This window comes from Oncorhynchus mykiss, chromosome 12 (assembly GCF_057628025.1).
Source record: "Oncorhynchus mykiss isolate SJ-2025 chromosome 12, ASM5762802v1, whole genome shotgun sequence".
NCBI lineage: Eukaryota > Metazoa > Chordata > Actinopteri > Salmoniformes > Salmonidae > Oncorhynchus > Oncorhynchus mykiss.
Window position 1 is genome coordinate 79,389,823 of NC_143033.1, and position 22,197 is coordinate 79,412,019.

The 22,197-nt window shown below is 44.0% G+C and overlaps 1 protein-coding gene and 1 pseudogene across 5 annotated transcripts; both read left to right on the forward strand.

Moving 5' to 3' along the window:
- Positions 1-1,635: 1,635 nt before the first annotated feature.
- On the forward strand, positions 1,636-10,736 carry LOC110538344 (coiled-coil domain-containing protein 134). 4 transcript variants are annotated; one of them, XM_036938467.2, is made up of 7 exons: positions 1,636-1,906; positions 7,347-7,471; positions 7,614-7,735; positions 8,112-8,196; positions 8,451-8,632; positions 8,838-8,909; positions 9,178-10,736. In XM_036938467.2, exons 2-7 carry the CDS (start codon positions 7,375-7,377, stop codon positions 9,301-9,303), a joined length of 684 nt encoding a protein of 227 aa, XP_036794362.1. In that variant the 5' UTR covers positions 1,636-1,906; positions 7,347-7,374; the 3' UTR covers positions 9,304-10,736. The 4 variants fall into 4 exon arrangements, with proteins under 4 accessions (XP_036794362.1, XP_036794360.1, XP_090049627.1 ...); XM_036938465.2 differs by having other exon boundaries at positions 1,638-2,062; XM_090193501.1 differs by lacking the exon at positions 8,451-8,632 and having other exon boundaries at positions 1,821-1,906.
- Positions 10,737-10,868: 132 nt separating this feature from the next.
- Positions 10,869-21,292, forward strand: LOC110538343 (uncharacterized; annotated as a pseudogene). Its single transcript, XR_016485296.1, has 3 exons — positions 10,869-11,013; positions 11,292-11,366; positions 19,158-21,292. The product of XR_016485296.1 is annotated as an uncharacterized LOC110538343 (transcript).
- The last annotated feature ends 905 nt before the right edge of the window (positions 21,293-22,197 follow it).

Here is a 22,197-nt window from a genome sequence, read left to right on the forward strand (position 1 = left end):
GTACACAACACAGGCCCTGAGACAGCTGCTCACACAGGTACAGTACACAACCCAGGCCCTGAGACAGCTGCTCACACAGGTACAGTACACAACCCAGGCCCCGAGACAGCTGCTCACACAGGTACAGTACAGTACACAACACAGGTCCCGAGACAGCTGCTCATACAGGTACAGTACACAACACAGGCCCCGAGACAGCTGCTCACACAGGTACAGTACACAACACAGGCCCTGAGACAGCTGCTCACACAGGTACAGTACGCAACCCAGGCCCTGAGACAGCTGCTCACACAGGTACAGTACACAACACAGGCCCTGAGACAGCTGCTCACACAGGTACAGTACACAACACAGGCCCTGAGACAGCTACTCACACAGGTACAGTACACAACACACTGACTGGAGCACATACAGCAGCAGAGTGAAATGCAAACAGAGAGCACACAGGCAGAGCTCTATGAGACTATGTTGAACATCACTGAGACACACTCTTTTAATTGTCCCATGTCCAAGCAGCCCCCTGTCACCACCTCTACGCCATTGTGACACCCATGACAGTGGCAAGACACAGGCCCTCATAGGGTTCGTCTGGCTCAGAAATGGAATGTCACTGCACTGAAAAGTCATCAATGTCCCCATTTGTCATGTGATACAGCATCATGCTGGCCCTGCTGCCTCCCTTAGTGGCAGTGCTTTGATCTGTGTGTGTCTGTGTGTGTGTGTGAGAGACTCTTATTCAGGGGTTAGCGGGGCTGAATGTACTCCAGCAGTGTGCGCTTCAGTAGCTTGTCAGATCAGAGCAGTTCTTATAGGAGACTGTCCTGTCACGATATCTGGTGCATGCTGCCTCTTATAATAATAATAATAGATTTATTTTATATAGCGCTTTTCATTACAAAGATAATCTCAAATATGCTGTAAATACAAACTACACAAATGTAGAAATCTGGCAGGTCTTGGTGATGGTCTTCCACAGATTCAGATGATACGGTGTGTTCAGCCAGGCAGTTAAGAAAAGCTGGGCAGTAGCGTAAGCGGATGGACCTTCGATGGCACTGAGAGGGAGCGGCGTCATTCAGAAATATAGGCCAATCTGAGGCCACCGATTTGGATGGTCATGGCTAGATGGGATACAGATGTCAAATTGACGTCAAACGTTTTTGTTTTTTTGCATTTTAGCTAACCATAACTCTTTTCCTAAGATGAACCTAATTCTCCTAGCTTGCTATGTTAATTATCCTAACCTGCTGCGTAAATTCTCCTGACCTGCTACTTAAAGTACATTCTGGTCAATTCTGACATAAGCTGTATCCCAGGGGTAGGCAACCCTGTTGCTTGAGTACTGCAGGATTTTGTTCCCAACTAGGCACTAAACCTGACCAACAGCTAATTGATCAGTAAAGTGATTGCCTAAATTCAAACACAACTGGTCTTCCCGGTCGGTTAAATCAAAAACATGAAATGGCTGCTGCACTCCAGGACCAGGGTTGCCTACCCTTGCTGTATCCCTTCTAGCCTATTTACTGCCAACTGCAGTTATGGAATGTTTGCTCATGAGTATAGTTCATTGGCTGATCCCTCCTGGTGACCTGGATGGAGGTACTGTATGTGATCCTTCACAACCCATAGGAAGTCCCACCCAGATGACTTCTTCAAATTGTGAAAGTCGCCAAAGGTGCTGCCCATGCTGAAACGGGCTTTTGGCATTAGAGTCCTCTGTCTATGGGTTTACTTGCTTTTGTGATAAGCGGGAGGGGGAGGGATTTACCGCGTACAAAGGCCTGTGTGCCGCTCTAAAATTTCCGTCTGGAAACCACCTCCTTCCATGTAATCGCTGGCTGTCATTCGTCCAAGCAGAGCCAGCCGGTGCGATCGTGGCACAGGCGGAGTGGAGCAAGCGACTTCTGTATGTAAATTAACATTTCAAACGCGATATTGTCACCTGAGTATTGTAGCAAACACTCCGCAACTGATGTCTCCATTTTTACGAGGAAACTGATGCTAGCGAGAAATAATCGTTGGTTTTGCTATCGTTTTATATCGTGCTGTTTCTTACTACGAGGTGAGTGAACGGCGAGTTTGTGATGATGTTGAAGTCTAGTGTCCACAGCTGACCAGTAGCGAGTGAAATGCATGCATTGGGATACAGATGGGTTTACATTGCCATTAAAATTCTCGATGACCGGTTTATTCACAAGTAGTCCCGTGAAATGCTGCTATTTCATGTGCCTCGGGTCTTTTCAAAGATAACGTTCGCGTGGTGTGCAGTTCGCTTTCTAAAACCATGCAACACAGATCATTGTGGTTCGAGCCTCTTCCTTGAAATGGTGCCTGACATGCTAATGATGGGAAACATTAAATTAAAGGATCGTTCAAGTCCACTGTATGCAAAACAACTTCCAAGCGGGGTCAGAAAGGGGTCATTTTGATTGGCAGTATATTAACCTTTATCTCAACAAGTTTACGTTTTGTATGACATTTCCCTCAAAGTATCAATTATTGCCAACAAAATACTTGGTCCATACCCAGTGCTTCTCTGAAAGCATAACGTTACCAATAACAGCTGTCTGATTCACGCAGAGAGCTCCGATATTGTAATGTATCTCACCCTGAACCTCAAACCTCCGACTGATTGATTATATGGTACAACATACTGTATGTAATATATTTTCTTAATACGTGAAATGTAATCTAGTACAACAGCCTACATACAGAGTTTAATGGACCATTCTGTAATGATGGACAGCCAGGGGCGTCATGCACACATTGTTTTATAGGGGGGCACGAATTATGTGTGGATGAATTCTTTAGCACGGTCTGGAGCCCCCTCCAGATTGTAAGAAAAAGCTGTTTCAGGTGTTTGAAAAATCCTAAATTGTCCCTCTATAGCCATAGGATTATACCTAATTCCATGTAAAATATTATGTATTTTTCTGCATAGGTTATGTAAACATACCTCTTTTCCTGTTCAATTGTAATGTTCATTAAAATGCCACACTGGTATATAGTATCATAACCTTAAATATGCTTCTCTGCATCTTTGCTAGCCCAGCTGGCTGCATATTGCGCTCTTATTCCTTTCCATCTTTTGTCATCTGCATCCAACTGGACTCTGCAGCTCATGGCCCCCGGCGACTGGCTCTACATAAAATATCCTCCATTCAGGGGCGAGGGTGCCAATTTCCTCATTGACTAGCTTTAAAAATATGCACACTGTCTTAATAAAACACAATTTTCGACCACCATGCTTGAGTGGCTAGTGCTACTTCCTGGTGTTGCACACGGCGTTCAGCCAGTGGATGAATAGCACGACAATGGGCCTCAGGATCTCGTCACGGTATCTCTGTGCATTCAAATTGCCATTGATAAAATGCATTTGTGTTCGTTTGCATAGTTTATGCCTGCCCATACCATAACCCCACCCCCACCATGGGGCACTCTGTTCACAAAGTTGTCATCAAACCACTTGCCCACACGATGCCATACACACTGTCTGCCATTTGCCCGGTAGAGTTGAAACCAGGATTAATCTGTGAAGAGCACACTTCTCCACCGTGCCAGTGACCGTCAAAGGTGAGCATTTGCCCACTGAAGTCGTTTACGACGCCGAACTGCAGTCAGGTCAAGACTGGTGAGGATGCAGAGCACGAAGTTGAGCTTCCCTGAGGCGGTTTTTGACAGTGTGTGCAGAAATTCTTCGGTTGTGCAAACCCACAGTTTCATCAGTTGTCCAGGTGGTTGGTCTCAGACAATCCCGCTGGTGAAGAAGCTGGATGTGAAGGTCCTTGGCTGGCATATTCACACTTGTGCGGTTGTGAGGCCGGTTGGACAAATTCTCAAAAATTACGTTGGAGGTGGCTTATGGTAGAGAAATGAACATTCAGTTCTCTGGCAACAGATCTGGTGGACATTCCTGCAGTCAGCATGCCAATTTCATGCTCCCTCAACTTGAGACATCGGTGACATTGTTGTGACACAGTGACACTTTTTAGTGGCCTTAGTAAAAGTGCACCTGTGTAATGATCATGCTGTTTAATCAGCTTGTTTTTTAACCCCCTTTTCTCACCATTTGCGTTGTATCCAATTGATAGTTAGTCGTGTCTCATCGCTGCAACTCCCATACGAACTCGGGAGAGGCAAAGGTCAAGAGCTGTGTGTCCTCCCAAACACAACCCAACCAAGCCGCACTGCTTCTTTACACAATGTCCACTTAACCTGGAAGCCAGCCGTTACCAATGTGTCGGAGGAAACCAGGCAACCGTGTCAGCGTGCACTGTGCCCGGCCCACCACAGGAGTTGCTAGTGCGCAATGGGACAAGGACATCCCTGCCAGTCAAACCCTCCCTTATCCCGGACGACGCTGGGCCAATTGTGCTCCGCCCCATGGGTCTCCCGGAGGCTGCGACAGAGCCTGGACTTTAACCCAAAATCTCTAGTCGCACAGCTTTCACTGCGATGGCCCTTAATCAGCTTCTTGATATGCTACACCTGTCAGGTGGATGTATTATCCTGCCAAAGGAGAAATGCTCACTAACAGGGACATAAACGACATTTGAGAGAAATACGTTTTTTTTTTGTGTGTAACATTTCCGGGATTTATTTCAGCTCATGAAACAGTGTTGCGTTTATATTTTTGTCCAGTGTAAATACATTTGCACAATGAGCGCTTGTCTTGCAAATACATTTTTATAGTTGTTGGTTAGCTATCTAGTGAATTTGAGCCATTTTTAGCATTGACATGAAATCCTTAACACCTCCAAAGCAAGACATGATGTCAAGAATAACATGAATCTAGCTGAAACGGGTCACTTATCATTCCCCACATGGGAGTTTCTTGTCATTGTTGGTAGCTATCTGGCCACCCAGAATCACAACTCACAGACTTCTGCCTCATTGAAGAGTGCGCATCGTTTTCGTGACGTCAGCTAACCCATCTATAGCTAACTGCAATAGAGCCCAGTTGGATGCAGATAACAAACTAGGAATAATACGGCCAGTTGGCCTACATCTCTGCTAAAATATTTAAAGGAACGCAAGTCTTATTTAGTAATTGCTTGCTTTTCTAATGTCTAGCGACCTTGCCAGCAGGCATGCCTGATAAGATAGTTAGACAAGCTACTCTAACTTGATCACCTGCAATGGCTTGCTAGCTAGTTTCCCAGTCGCCCAACCTCATAACTGTCTGGGCTAGCTAAAGCCAACTTCATAAAATTGCTAGATGGCTATTATTACAGAGAAACAACCATTTTTAGTTTGATTTATTAATCAAGAAGGAATCAATAGGCTACAAAGCTTCATCAAATTAGTTTACAAACATACCTCCTGCAAGTCCTGCCCATCACTGGCATCTAAAATCAAATCAAAAGCTGTGTGTCTCTCTCTCCTCCACTGACGATACTGTCTGTATGCACTAAGGATCCTGAGTGGCGCAGCGGTCACTACAGACCTGGGTTCGATCCCGGGCTGCATCACAACCGGCCGTGTTCGGGAGTCCCGTAGGGCTGTGCACAATTGGCCCAGCATCGTCCGGGTTAGGGGAGGGTTTGGCCGGGGTAGGCCGTAATTGTAAATAAGATTTTGTTCTTAACTGACTTGCCTAGTTAAATAAAAATCTAATGTCCTGCTTAGAATATCTTTGCTCCTTGGTGCACCTTGTAAGGAATCACTTACTAGGGAGAATAGGGGGGTTACTCTTTGTCTGGTCCAGTCAGTGTGCCCCCTCCGCAAAGTACCACTGACAAATTAATATAAAACGTGGGCTTAAAAATGTAGTTGTCATTAATTTAACATCTGAAAATGTTTGAAACAGGACAAATCTGAGGGGGCACTTGCCCTCGTCTCCCCCTATGGGCATGACACCTCTGGACACAGCTGATGGGGGGGATTACAGTAAATGGGTGCATTTTGGAGTGTCATTTCTCAAATTCTGTGCTTTGCATGATGCCTGTGGGATATGATTGATCTGTCCTAGTCGCTTGCCCCCTCTGCTCCACCTTAATATCCCAGCACTTTGTCTAGTCCGATGGAAACATCAATGCTGGATGTCCATTTTGGCCATGGTGTTGACACTAATCAAATCTATGGCCTTCTTGGCTATGCTTGTAACGAAATATGGATATGGGGCTTCCTACTACTAAGCCTCTTCCCTGGTTGTCCGTCTTAGGAATATTTGACTTATTGACTTGCATGCTTAGTACAAAAAGCTGGAAGGCAGCCCAAAGATGTTTTCAGAATGCACAAATTGTTCCTAATCGAACACTGTGTATTCTGCTGCTCCAACTGTATCATCAGCACCCATTGTTGCTGACGGATTAGATGTTGCAAAGTTTTCTCAAAGTATATCGTGGTGATTCGGGCAAATGCCCTGTCATAGCCTATGTCAAATCACACAGCTTGCATAGCCCAGTCTCTGAATCTTCAGGCAGTATTTTAATTAAATGGTCTAGCCATAAGAGGGTAAGTGTCTGAGTAGGGGGATGCAACTGAAGAGTTCAGAATAGAGATACTACATTTTGAGAAACAGCTGAAAAGATGTTATCAGGTGTCTCCTCATTCTCTTTCACTCACATCCCTGACACTTTCTCTCACTATCAGATCTCTGTCTTTAGGCGTAACCTTGTTGCGTATTGAAAAAGATAAATGAAATATTCAGCAGAAAAGCATTTGGCTCCCACAGGGTCTCTCTCATCCCACAGTATACTTTCTTCTGCCTCTCACAATCCCCCTTCTCGCTCTCTCTGATAATATTATCGATGGAGACATTGCTGAATTATACATTTGGTGTTCTATCGACGCTGTCTCCTCCCTCGACACTTTTTTTGTTGTTTTCTGCTGATGTTGTTTTAAAAGTCAGTGCTCATCAAATATGCATCAGTCCAAGACTCATTTTTATCCTGTTCTAATGTATTAACATGCTCTGAGGGAGAGGAGGCTGGACCTGAGGGAATGTTGAGGCAGCCCACAGCTTAGAGGATGGAGAGTGTCTGAGAGGAAGAAAGAGGATGCAAGATGGGGGCTGGCAAGAATCTGTGAAAGTTATTTTGGGGTTTCGATAAGTGACATGTCAAGTGGCTTTTAGAAGTTGTTTAAATGGGACAGATATAACCTCATTAGAACCTGTGTAATTTATAGTACAGGACCAAACTGGATTTAAAAAGTAAAAATATGATCATAAATATACTTTTTAATAAAAATAAAAAAAAAATAAACTTAAACAACAAAATATGCTCTAATGTCAACCAGACAGACCTACTGTAAATTTTGGCTTTACAAGTTCAGTAAAAACGTTGTAATAAATATTTCGGAATACTGTTTAACTGCATTTTCTCTTGTTCTATGTACGTCAGAGTGCCTCACCACCGCCACCTCTTGACCATGCTGAGTGTGTGTACAGTCGTCCTGGTGGTTGCTGCTGCAGCCCTCTCCTCTGCAGACTCCGATACGCACAGACACGACTCCAACCTGGAGATCTGTATCCTACTGTTGGTGTCTGTTTCCTTCCTCAGAATATTAAGAGGTGTCCTCTTGGATGGCCCTTGATTAGTGTTTATGTATTGAAATGTGTGGCAGCATTTCTTCCTGAACACACCCCCCCCCCCCCCCCCCCCTCTCAGACAAGCGTCTGTTCGAGACCAAGAGGAAAGACCAGCTAAATGCTCTGAAGAACCTGGTGGAGCTCAATGACATCAACCAGCAGTATAAGATCATAGACATCATGCTGAAGGGCTTGTTTAAGGTACAACGGCTCCACTCCTGTTTAACTCCCCTTTATGCTGACCATTAGCTAGAAACAGGGCGTTGTGGCCTTAGCGGGAAGTAATTGCGGTGTTAGTTTCTTAGCATGTTTAGATTATTATGATCTCATGAGTAGGCAAATAAGGCCACTTGATAAGCAGTATCTAAGTAGCCGGTCACTAATAAGACTAGAGTAACCCGGATTTAGCTTCCAAGTCTTCCTATTGTGCTTGAGGCATCACTGTATATACTGTATTCTTCCCAGATATATACTGTTTGATTCCCAGAGGACATATCTGCTCTCTGCCCAAGAACAACTATGGTGGTCAACCCACAGTGGGCAATCTACATTGTGTGTATGTGTGTGTTCTGTGAAGGTGTTGGAGGACTCGAAGGCTGTCCTAATTGCAGCCAACATGCAGGCTGATGATCCCTTCCCCATGGATGACAAAATCAAAGAAGGTCAGATTATGGACATTATACCGTTGCTACACTTTGCTCTCTCTTCTCCCTCGATGCGGATCTGATTTGTCTGTCACCATCTTGCTTTTTTCTCCTCTTCTGCCTGCCTCCCCTCTCCCTCCCCTTTTCCCTCTCTCCGCCTCTTACGTTTTCTTACGCTCTCTTTTAGTATGTCAGTCTGCAGTGATTTACATTCTAGTTTATTTCCTAAGTATGAAATGTAGACTACTCTCTTTCTCTATCTCGCTCCATAGCCTACTCCCATGTGGTGGAGAACACAGCGTTCTTTGGGGACGTTGCGTTGCGTTTCCCACGTATTGTCCACCACTACTACGACCGTAACCCAGACTGGGGCGGCCTTCTGCGATGGGGGCTACGCTTCTGTAACCTGACTGGGGTGTTCACCGGGGGGGCACACCAGCATGTTCTCTCACTGGTGAGACGGGGATAGAACTGGGGGTATACTCTGGGACATAGAGGAAATGTTTATGCTTTATTTAAAGCCAACAGGTGTAATGTATTATAACCTCCTTATTACTACATTTTAAGCATGTTGTAAGCATACTATAACTGTTTTCTATGTGCCAATTTTTTTTCTGTGGATTCAAAATGGCTGATAACTCTCGCTCCTTGTCTCTCAGATGTCACAGGAGTTGGGAATAATAGAGAAATCCCCAGACTTCACCAACCCATACCGCACTGAGAGAGACGACGTGAGTAGCACAGTGGCTCTCAACCTCTATAACCACAGTATACTATCGCAGTGAAGCCTACCAGACAGACTTGGAAAGCGTGTTCTTTTAAGGCTTGTTTAACAAACGAGCTCGACTATGTTTGAGACGAGCGTAACATCAGTAAAACTCACACTGACTGCACCTTTTGGCTTTCCCATCCTCTGCTGTTTGATACACCATACACCTATTGTTAAAAAAATGTCTCTCTCAAACACACGTTCACGCGCTCTGCTTTTCTCTGGCACAGGTGCTTCACACTGCAGAGGCTTTTCAGAAGATCCTGAGGGAGGAGGAGAAGAGGAGGAGGAAAGAGGACAAGAGGAAAGAGATTAGGAAGGGGCCCCGCATCTCCCGTTCCCGTACTGAGCTATAGTACTTTACCTCAACTCTTGGAGAGAAATTATGAGGAGAAGGAAAATGTAGGGGGATGTCCTGAGTCCTAGATTCAGTGATGAAGAGGTTGGGTGTTGGAACCGGTGAGTTCTGTCAAAGGGATACAGTGGCAGCAGAAAATTTGAGAGGGAACTAGAAGTGTTTATGTGGCACAGGAATAAACTGGAAAGAAGGAAAGGAGGTTGAGCTCTATCTGTGGAATCCGACTTACTGTATACAGAACTGTGCCCAACCTGCAGTTATTATGAAACAAAGGAAATACAGCTACCACATATTTAAGAAGATTTAATAAGGAAAGATAATTTTCATAAATAGATTACATAACTGTACTTTGGAAGAAACAGCAAATACCCAGTATGTTATCTTTTTTTGTGAATAGATTGAATACAATTTACTACCATGGCATTTGTACGTATGAGTTTACATTCCCATTCAACAAGCTTCAAAATATAAAGCTTGAATATGTTGAATTCTGTTTTGTGTTTAAGTTTTCCTGTCGCCTTCTCCAAAGTTAGCCTATTTATATAATGAGATTTTATGAGTTTGTTGAATGGTCCTACTCTAGGTGTATCCTCTTGATTTGCGGTACAAGTGTTGATTGCAGAACCATTTTTCATGATGTCTGCCACTTGCTTTCCTAGAGCTGAATGCTTTCTTAGCTCTGTCTGTGTGTGACTGTCCGCATGAGTGTTAAATGAGGTTTGGTCACTTATGACTTTAAATAAAACTATTTGACATTATTTTGTCTACAATTAGGGAGGGATAATGTCTTAGCTGTGTCTTTTGACAACCACTCATCAGCTTAAACTTCTATATGTCACATTTGTTTCTGTCCATCTGATGGACATAATGAAATGTCAGAACAGCGGTCCCCTAGAACAATGCCTTTTAAAAAACATCTATTTTGGCATATCTAGGGAAGATCTCAATTCCATTCTTCTCCTGTCCTGTCCTCAAAATCCATTCAACCAGAAATCCCTCCTCTCTGACCACCTATGGGTTTTGAGAAAGCCAGAGGATGTGAGGAGTATGCAATTGAGATATTCCCCTAATGTTTTGTTGCCTCTGACATTTTGAGGGAAATTGTCTCATTTTAATGCAAATAAGTTATATTCAATATACAGAGATGACTGATTGTTTTGTTAATGTGACTATTTATGTATGTTCAGAGCAGTGCGGGCTGGTGGGAGGAGCTAAAGGAGGATGGGCTCATTTTAATGGGTGGAGTAAATGGAACGGAGTTAACATAGGTTTGTGTTTAATTCCAGCCATTTTAATAAGAATACCCTCCTATAGCTCATCCCACCAGCCTCCTCTGGTTCAGATTAAGCGTCTCATTGCTGAGAATTTACTCTCGTGAGTAGATGTACCATACATTTGTTAAGTTTAATCAAATTAAATTACTATGAATCATATTTGTTCATTTGAAATAATTACAAATGAATCACTCAATCGTTGAAGATTACGATAAAAGTCAATGTAATGAAATCAGAATGCCACTAGGCGGCGCCAAAGGTGTGCAATCGACAGTCATGAAGTCATTTCCCCCCCACTGTTTTTGGTTAAACTCATTGGACTGTTGCCGAACAGTCATCTCCGCCATTAACACTTCACCAACGCAACACAACAAGCCCGAATGTAGACTTGAAGCTTAATCAGACAGAGATCATGTCTAATTTCGTGGAATCGGGTAGGCCAAGGTTTTTTTCCCCTACATATTTATTGACAGTTTGGAACATAGCATTTAGCTAAATTAAAACTCATGCAAATCTAGCTAGCTAACATTAGCTAGCAGCATGCTGTCAACAACAGAGATGGATATCTAGCTGACGTTAGCTAGCTATAGTCTTTATTATTTACATATTTTTATTTAAAGAATACGAAATAGTTAACCAACGTGCTATTTGAAGGTTGATCTTTTGGCAATGTTTAGTTAACGATTTTAATTCCAAACTACAACATTTTCAGACAAGATAGAACTGCCAAAGGGGGCGGTGTTGCAATCTACTGCAAATATAGCCTGCAGAGTTCTGTCCTATCCAGGTCTGTACCCAAACAATTTGAACTTCTACTTTTAAAAATACACCTCTCTAAAAACAAGTCTCTCACAGTTGCCGCCTGCTATAGACCACCCTCTGCCCCCAGCTGTGCTCTGGACACCATATGTGAACTGATTGCCCCCCATCTATCTTCAGAGCTCGTGCTGCTAGGCGACCTAAACTGGAACATGCTTAACACCCCAGCCATCCTACAATCTAAACTTGATGCCCTCAATCTCACACAAATTATCAATGAACCTACCAGGTACCTCCCCAAAGCCTTAAACACGGGCACCCTCATAGATATCATCCTAACCAACTTCCCCTCTAAATACACCTCTGCTGTCTTCAACCAAGATCTCAGCGATCACTGCCTCATTGCCTGCATCCGTAATGGGTCAGCGGTCAAACGACCTCCACTCATCACTGTAAAACGCTCCCTGAAACACTTCAGCGAGCAGGCCTTTCTAATCGACCTGGCCGGGGTATCCTGGAAGGATATTGATCTCATCCCGTCAGTAGAGGATGCCTGGATATTTTTAAGAAATGCCTTCCTAACCATCTTAAATAAACATGCCCCATTCAAGAAATTTAGAACCAGGAACAGATATAGCCCTTGGTTCTCCCCAGACCTGACTGCCCTTAACCAACACAAAAACATCCTATGGCGTTCTGCATTAGCATCAAACAGCCCCCATGATATGCAGCTGTTCAGGGAAGCTAGAAACCATTATACTCAGGCAGTTAGAAAAGCCAAGGCTAGCTTTTTCAAGCAGAAATTTGCTTCCTGCAACACTAACTCAAAAAAGTTCTGGGACACTGTAAAGTCCATGGAGAATAAGAACACCTCCTCCCAGCTGCCCACTGCACTGAAGATAGGAAACACTGTCACCACTGATAAATCCACCATAATTGAGAATTTCAATAAGCATTTTTCTACAGCTGGCCATGCTTTCCACCTGGCAACTCCTACCCCGGTCAACAGCACTGCACCCCCAACAGCAACTCGCCCAAGCCTTCCCCATTTCTCCTTCTCCCAAATCCATTCAGCTGATGTTCTGAAAGAGCTGCAAAATCTGGACCCCTACAAATCAGCCGGGCTAGACAATCTGGACCCTTTCTTTCTAAAATTATCTGCCGGAATTGTTGCCACCCCTATTACTAGCCTGTTCAACCTCTCTTTCGTGTCGTCTGAGATTCCCAAAGATTGGAAAGCAGCTGCTGTCATCCCCCTCTTCAAAGGGGGGGGACACTCTTGACCCAAACTGCTACAGACCTATATCTATCCTACCATGCCTTTCTAAGGTCTTCGAAAGCCAAGTCAACAAACAGATTACCGACCATTTCGAATCTCACCATACCTTCTCTGCTATGCAATCTGGTTTCAGAGCTGGTCATGGGTGCACCTCAGCCACGCTCAAGGTCCTAAACGATATCTTAACCGCCATCGATAAGAAACATTACTGTGCAGCCGTATTCATTGATCTGGCCAAGGCTTTCGACTCTGTCAATCACCACATCCTCATCGGCAGACTCGACAGCCTTGGTTTCTCAAATGATTGCCTCGCCTGGTTCACCAACTACTTCTCTGATAGAGTTCAGTGTGTCAAATCGGAGGATCTGCTGTCCGGACCTCTGGCAGTCTCTATGGGGGTGCCACAGGGTTCAATTCCTGGACCGACTCTCTTCTCTGTATACATCAATGAGGTCACTCTTGCTGCTGGTGAGTCTCTGATCCACCTCTACGCAGACGACACCATTCTGTATACTTCCGGCCCTTCTTTGGACACTGTGTTAACAACCCTCCAGGCAAGCTTCAATGCCATACAACTCTCCTTCCGTGGCCTCCAATTGCTCTTAAATACAAGTAAAACTAAATGCATGCTCTTCAACCGATCGCTACCTGCACCTACCCGCCTGTCCAACATCACTACTCTGGACGGCTCTGACTTAGAATACGTGGACAACTACAAATACTTAGGTGTCTGGTTAGACTGTAAACTCTCCTTCCAGACCCATATCAAACATCTCCAATCCAAAGTTAAATCTAGAATTGGCTTCCTATTTCGCAACAAAGCATCCTTCACTCATGCTGCCAAACATACCCTTGTAAAACTGACCATCCTACCAATCCTCGACTTTGGCGATGTCATTTACAAAATAGCCTCCAATACCCTACTCAACAAATTGGATGCAGTCTATCACAGTGCAATCTGTTTTGTCACCAAAGCCCCATATACTACCCACCATTGCGACCTGTACGCTCTCGTTGGCTGGCCCTCGCTTCATACTCGTCGCCAAACCCACTGGCTCCATGTCATCTACAAGACCCTGCTAGGTAAAGTCCCCCCTTATCTCAGCTCGCTGGTCACCATAGCATCTCCCACCTGTAGCACACGCTCCAGCAGGCATATCTCTCTAGTCACCCCCAAAACCAATTCTTTCTTTGGCCGCCTCTCCTTCCAGTTCTCTACTGCCAATGACTGGAACGAACTACAAAAATCTCTGAAACTGGAAACACTTATCTCCCTCACTAGCTTTAAGCACCAACTGTCAGAGCAGCTCACAGATTACTGCACCTGTACATAGCCCACCTATAATTTAGCCCAAACAACTACCTCTTTCCCAACTGTATTTAATTTATTTATTTATTTTGCTCCTTTGCACCCCATTATTTTTATTTCTACTTTGCACATTCTTCCATTGCAAAACTACCATTCCAGTGTTTTACTTGCTATATTGTATTTACTTTGCCACCATGGCCTTTTTTGCCTTTACCTCCCTTCTCACCTCATTTGCTCACATTGTATATAGACTTGTTTATACTGTATTATTGACTGTATGTTTGTTTTACTCCATGTGTAACTCTGTGTCGTTGTATCTGTCGAACTGCTTTGCTTTATCTTGGCCAGGTCGCAATTGTAAATGAGAACTTGTTCTCAACTTGCCTACCTGGTTAAATAAAGGTAAAGTAAATAAATAAAATAAAATTGTGCTGTCTCTAGTCAACGTTAATAAACAGTGCTGTTTTACACAAGGGAAAACAAAGCTGAACAATCTGCGGCGTAAATTAGTTGAACATTCCTGACTGTTTTTCACCAGCCTGTCAAAGAATGGTGTGAGGTCAGGCCTACACCAAGTTATGTAATGCACAGTGGATAGATTAGGCTAATTGCTTAACTGTATAAATAGTCGGCCTAGTCTCAGAACGAGTGTAGTTTGCAAACTGTTCAGCTGACAACTGCACATATGAACCTAGCCTAAGTAATGTCAGAATCAGCTGCTTGTCAACCAATTATTTATATATACAATAGATTACTGACGAGCGCCGTTTTGAAGCCATCTTGGCACTTCAGCAGTGTAAAAAATATTTAGGAAGCTACAGAAATACATGTATTGTCTACACTTGTTTTTCCCACGTTTATTATATTAGACACTTTAATGCATAATTTGAAATTATATTATGTAAGCTAAATGTAAAAATAAATCATTAAATATATTAAAACATATTCCTTCAAGTCCAGGTAGCAGATAATGGACCCTGTCATATACAGTGCCTTGCGAAAGTATTCGGCCCCCTTGAACTTTGCGACCTTTTGCCACATTTCAGGCTTCAAACATAAAGATATAAAACTGTATTTTTTTTGTGAAGAATCAACAACAAGTGGGACACAATCATGAAGTGGAACGACATTTATTGGATATTTCAAACTTTTTTAACAAATCAAAAACTGAAAAATTGGGCGTGAGGATAATAATTTCATTGTATTTCGAGGCAGTAGAGTGTAGTTTAACAACTGTTTAGTCTAGTCTCTGTCTAGAATGACTGGTCTTATCACCACTTTAGGGCAACACTATAGTGCCGCTGATGTAGGAGGCTTGAGAACGTTCATAACAATGGCATGACACGACCGAGTGACGGTGCAACCTATGGATATGGACAATATACCAGGCACTCTGCTTTGCATCATGCTTAAGTACAGCCCTTAGCCGTGGTATATTGGCCATAACATTTTATTAGCCCGTACCAGTGACAAAATTGGCTATCTTATCGACATATGGCAGTACACAAAATCATATTTTGCCAGCTAGAAAGAAACAGCCACAAATAAATTCAGGAACGGAGGAAGAGGATAGCTAGCTATAGCAAGCTAATATTAGCTGATGCCTCTTTAACAAGAAGTAACTGTGACAACATTGAAGTGTGGTATACCGCAGGGCTGCCGGCTAGGGCCATTATTGTTTTCTGTTTTTACAAATGACCTTCCACTGACCTTGAACAAAGCATGTGTCTATGTACGCTGACGACTCAATAGTATACACGTCGGCTGCAACAGTAAAATAAATAACTGACACGCTTAACATCGAGTGATTTGTCCCAAAAATGCTCTCTCAACACTAAACCTATTTAGATATCTATTGAATAATGTGTCGATTGAGCAAGTTGAGGAGACTAAATTGCTGGGTGTAACCCTAGATAGAAAGCTATCATGGTCAAAACACAGGCCACAGAAGGTTGGTGGCACCTTAATTGGGGAGGATGGGCTCGTGGTAATGGCTGGATGCAATCAGTTTAATGTTATCAAACACATGGTTTGATGCCATTCCATTCGCTGCCATTCCACCCATTATTATGAGCCGTCCTCCCCTCAGCAGCCTCCACTGATATAGACTCAAGGGTTGCTAAAAGGGGAAGAGGTATGTCCATGATAGGGCGTTGCTCTGCCTTCTTGACATTTCAGTCCACCAGACAAGTCCTACAGGCCCTAGTTTTGTTGCACCTGGACAACTGCCAAGCTGTGTGGTCATGTACAGCAAAGAGGGACATAGGTAAATTGTAGTTGGTCCAGAACAAAGCAGCACATATCACACTTAGATGTACACAGAAGGCAAGTGTCAGTAACATGTATGTCAGTCTCTCCTGGCTCAAAGTTGAGGAGAGATTGACTGCATCACTATTCGTCTTTGTGCGAGGTATTGATGTGTTGAAGGTACCGAACTGTCTGTTCATGCAGTTGGCACAAAGTTCAGACACTCGTCGGTACAACACAAGACATGCAACCAAAAGTCTCTTTACATTCCCTAGGTCCAGAACAGAGGCTGGGAAACACACAGTATTAAATAGAGTCATGACCACATGGCTAGCAATACAACCAGATAAAATAACACCTTACTGCACACAGGGGACTGTGAAGAGACAGTCATTTGATATACAGTGCCTTTGGAAAGTATTCAGACCCCTTGATTTTTCCACATTTTGTCACGTTACAGCCTTGTTAAAAAATATATTAATTTGATGAGGGAAAAAAACAATCTACACACAATACCCCATAATGACAAAGCAAAAACTGTTGTTTAGACTTTTGCTAATTTATAAAACATTTTAAAAAAACATCTCATTTAAGTATTCAGACCCTTTACTCAGTATTTTGTTGTAGCACCTTTATCAGCGATTACAGCCTTGAGTCTTCTTGGGTATGAAGCTACTAGCTTGGCACACCTGTATTTGTCCCGTTATCTGTATATACTCTCAAGCTCTGTCAGATTGGATGGGGAGCGTTGCTGCACAGCTATTTTGGGGTCTTCTGCGATGTTTGATCAGGTTCAAGTCAAGGCTCTGGCTGGGTCACTCAAGGACATTGAAACTTTTCCAGAAGACACTCCTGCGTTGTCTTGGCATTCAGGCCAAATAGTTAAATCTTGGTTTCATAAGACCAGAGAATCTTGTGGTCTCATGGTCTGAGATTTATTTTGGCAAACTCCAAGCGAGCTATCATGTGCCTTTTACTGAGGAGTGGCATCCATCTGGCCACTCTACCATAAAGGCCAGATTGGTGGAGTGCTGCGGAGATGGTTGTCCTTCTGGAACTTTCTCCCATCTCCACAGAGGAACTCTGGAGCTCTGTCAGAGTGACCATCGGGTTCTATGGTCACCTCGCTGACCGAGGCCCTTCTCCCCCGATAGCTCAGTTTGGCCTGGTGGCCATCTCTAGGAAGAGTCTTGGTGGTTCCAAACTTCTTCCATTTAAGAATGATGGGGGCCACTGTGTTCTTGTGGTTCTTCAATGCTGCAGACATTTTTTAGTACCCTTCTCCAGATTTGTGTCTCGACACAGTCCTGTCTCGCAGCTCTACGGACAATTCCTTCGACCTCATGGCTTGGTTTTTGCTTTTTACATGCACTGTCAACTGTGGGACCTTATATTGACAGGTGTTCCTTTTCAAATCATGTCCAATCAATTGAATTTACCACAGGTGGACTCCAAGTTGTAGAAACATATCAAGGATGATCAATGGAAACATGATCCACCTGAGCTTAATTTCGAGTCTCATGCATAGGGTCTGAATACTTATCTAAATGAGCTATTTCTGATGTCTAAAAATCTGTTTTTGCTTTGTCATTAAGGGGTATTGGATGTAGATTGAGTGAAATAATAATTTAATCAATTTTAGAATAAGCCTGTAACGTTACAAAATGTGGAAAAGTGAAGGGGTCTGGATACTTTCCGAATGCACTGAATGTAGGCTGTGTGTGACGTTTTAAATGAATGTAGTTCAGTCCTTGACTAATAATGTTCTATATTATGTCATGTTTCCGTTGGACCCCAGGAAGAGTATCTGCTGCTTTTTGGGATCCTAATAAATACCAAATCCTAAGATCTAAAAATAAACTTTCCCAATTAGTAAAATTCACAATACACCTCTCCAAAGATAGAATGGCTCCTTTTTCTGAAATGCCACCAGATCCATAATGGAATACATGGCCAAAGTGTTGCATTTCGCTTTAGCCCACCATCCACACACACAGACAGTTTTGGTCCCAGCCACAGGGCTCTATACAGAAACAAACAAGTACAAGCCTATATATATATATATAGTATGACAGCAGTTAGCTACCAGCAGCTGGCAGACATGTTAATTTGGTTACTTTAGCATGAATCATTTGACTGAAGCCCTCCTTTCATTGTTGGTAGCCATGGAATGTGCCCCGCAGATTGACGAGTAGATGCCAAATTTGCCCCTCTCATTCTCACAAATGTATCCCACTTTTTACGAAGTGTTTAATTTGCGTCGCAATAGAGGCATACTCACATTTGCATAGTAAGTGTTGCTACACCCTGCTACCACACAATGCTTGGCCACCATGATGAATAAAAATGCAATTGCTAGCTAGCTCCATACCACTAACACACAAGTTGTTTTTTATTATTATTTTGACCCACAAATGTATGAAGGCTGAGCATGCATTTTGATTTCCTCACTGTGACAATGACCGCGGGGAGTTGTGGGATTGTTTCTGACGTTAGAGCTGATTTTGAGAGAACCTCTTTAACCCAACTTTTAGAACAATATTACAGTATTTTAAAAATTGATTTAAGAGTTTGTAATTTGGATAGGTTTTCTTGGGGGGCCTCTAAGTGACTATTATATGCGTTTCTATCGTTGAGAAATAGCTGCTACATGACTTTGAAGTTTACTTAAAAAATATATATAATCTTACTTTCCCCGCTAGAACAACAAAAATACTTAAATACATGTAATTTTGTCCTAGAAACATTTAATTGAAATACTGTAGAAGTCCATTCATTCCTATGAAGGATTGCTTCTTCTGGGGAGTGCCAATATGGCTGACCGGTGGCTTCAAACCCTCTCATTGGCCAATATATATCTATATCCCTGGATTGTTTTTATATGATACATGTATTTTCTATTTGTTTTCTAAATCTGCAGCTAATAATACTGTATAGCTGTTTTGTGTCATTAGAAATTAAACTGTATTTCCATGTCCATCCAGGAAGGGGAAGAGGGGAGGGAAAAGACCTAGAGGACTTTTCGGAGAGCAAGGAGGAGGATGTGTCCTTAGCCACAGAGCTCCGTCTTGTCCTAATCGGAAAGACAGGATCAGGGAAGAGTGCCTCTGGGAACACCATCCTGGGCCGGAGGCACTTCCTGTCAGAGCTCCGTGCCAGCTCAGTCACCCAAGTCTGTGAACAAGGCAGCGCAGACCTGACTGAGGAGGAGGAAGGACAAAAGGTCAGGAGGAAGAGGATAAGAGTGGTGGTGGTAGACATGCCAGGTTTTGGAGACACACGCTTCAATGCTGAGCAGACTCATTCTGAAATAGCCAAGTGTGTGGCACTGTCTGCCCCAGGCCCCCATGCATTCCTCCTGGTGATCCCACTGGGACGCTACACTGAGGATGAGGACCGAGCCATGTGGGAGATGGTCCATATATTTGGGGAGGGGGCGGTCCATGACCACACACTAGTCCTGTTCACTTGTGCTGATGACCTAGAAGGTAGGGGTATGGAGGGGTACCTCGGAGCCAGCACCCCGGTGGAGCTGAAGGCTCTGATAGAGAGATGTGGGGGCAGGTACCACGTCTTCAACAACAGAGACCCAAGTGACCTGCACCAGGTTGTAGGGCTGCTGGAGAAGGTGGAGAGGATTGTGGAATAGAACAATGGAGGCTTCTACACCAACTCTATGTTCAGAGAGGCTGAGGCTGCCATTAGGAAGGAGCAGGAGAGGATGGCGAGAGAGAGGGGAGGGAGAAGGCAGGGAGAACAAGATGCCCAAAAGACGGAAGTGTGATCTAGAACGGAGTGAGAGTGGGTGGGATGAGAGGAGGGGGGCAGCTGTGGGAGGTTCAGGATTAAGGAAGAGAGACCTGGAGAGAGGAGGAGTAAATGAGGAGGGATGGACAGAGGAGAGGAAAGGAAGTGCTGCTAGCCTCCCGAGGGACAGAGGGGACAGATGGAGGGAGCTGTTCAGGACCAGGCAGCGGGGCAGCGACAGGGCCTTGAGTAGGAGGCAGTCTTTCCTCTCTGCCCTGGGGCAGTTCAGGAGAGAGGTCGCCCTTTCTGAGAAGGTCCTAGAGAAAGTGAAGATCCTGGTGGCTGCTGGAGCCACTGGCATGGTCGTGGGGGCAGTGTTCGGGGCGGCTGCCCCTCTAGCTGCAGCGGCGGGAGCTGCAGCCATGGGGAACACTGTGGGCTTTGCTGCTGGGCAGCTGGCTGGGATGTCGGTGGCAGGCGGCACAGGGATGGGAAAAGCTGTGGGCGCCATATTGGCAGCAGCCACAGGGAAAACAGCCATGGCTCTCGGGGCAGCGACCGGAGGAGTGCTGGGGGGGATCTGTGGGCGCCCTAGCTGGGGCAGAAGCTGCCAGTCCTGGGGCAGCTGCATTGGATGCTCTAGGGCAGGTAAGCCTGATTGGGACTGCAGCAGTAGGAGTTGCAGCAGGAGTGGGGGTGCCATGGGGGCAGGAGCGGCCCTGGGGGCTGCTCTGGAAGGTGCAGCTGTCAGCACAACTGCCCTGACAGGGGAGGGCACCGCAGCAGGGGCAGTAGGTGTGGCTAATGCTACTACTATTGGCTCAGTAGCAGCTGGGCAGCAAGCAGTGGCCACTGGGGGCAGTGTTGCAGCTCGAGCTGTTCAGTGTGCAGCCACCGCTGTGGCAGATGGGGTGGCTGCGAGTGGGCCTCTGATTCAGGCCGGTGCGGTGTGTGGATCTGCAGGGCGGGTTGTTCCTGGTGCCTGGGGCTCCATGGGAGTGACAGCATGCATTATGACAGCGGTGGCAGAGATAGGCAAGGCTGCAGCGGGAATTGCCCTGGCAGGAGGGCTGGTGGTGAAGGTAGTGAAGGAGAGGGCCAGGAACAGCAACAGCTCAGCAGACGCCAACTACACAGAGAAGAAGTCCTATGAGATCTACTGGAACAAATAAAGGACAGTTAGGCCTGCAACACTACCAGACCACAGAAGAAACAGACACTCTCAGGACCTTTCAAAATGTGGATTCAGGTTCAATCATTAAGCAACTTATCACAATTATCAATAAAAGCACATTGCAAGTCTTTGTTCCTTTTACTGGCAGTGGATGGTGTGATTTCCTCTATTCACTGTTAATAAACTATAACTCTTCTGCACTGAAGTATCTTCCCACAATATTACTGAACTATTGTTTTAGCTTTGTTCAAGCACTTACTGTGGTTATTTGAGCTTTTTAGTATGCACTTACACCATTTGTATGATTACTTGTGATCCTATAGTTATTTTTAATTCATTATAGAATATGGTTTTCCACTGTATTCAATCAAATTAGTGGTAACTGTCTTTCATTAAAACAGCAATCTATTTCTGTATGCAGATTTTCATAAATCCACCGATATAATCTACGACTAAGGGTCCAGTATTACAAAACATATTTTTTTGCTCTTATTCACAACTGAAATGATGTACTGTATGACACACATTCACATGATGTATTCAGTTGCGGTGTTGTGGCTTTTTGAAGGGGAAAGAATTGAAATGCATAATAAAATGAAATCTGATAAAAAAATGTCTGTCCTTGTCATTTTTTATTTTATACAGATCAACATTAATATTGAGTGCACAGAATAAACATTCATTAATACAAGGATGTGGTTTTTAAGAAAAAGTATGTCACCCTCAGTTCAGTTGACACACCATGGAATTAGACTTTAGGCACACACACAGAAGTGACTGTGTTTAGTAGCAGTATGGAATCTAATCAAATGTAATTTGTCACATGTGCCAAATACAACAGGTGTAGTACTTACAGTGAAATGCTTACTTACAAGCCCTTAACCAACAAAGCAGTTTAAAGAAAAATACCTCCAAAATAAATGAAAGTAAAAAATAATTAAAGAGCAGCAGTAAAATAACAATAGCGAGGCTTTTTACAGAGGGTACCGGTACAGAGTAAATGTGCGGTGGGCACTGGTTACTATTTCATTTATCTTGATATCACACTCCAGTCCCTGACATACTAACAGTCATGCAACAAGCAACTTTTTTTTTTATGAAAC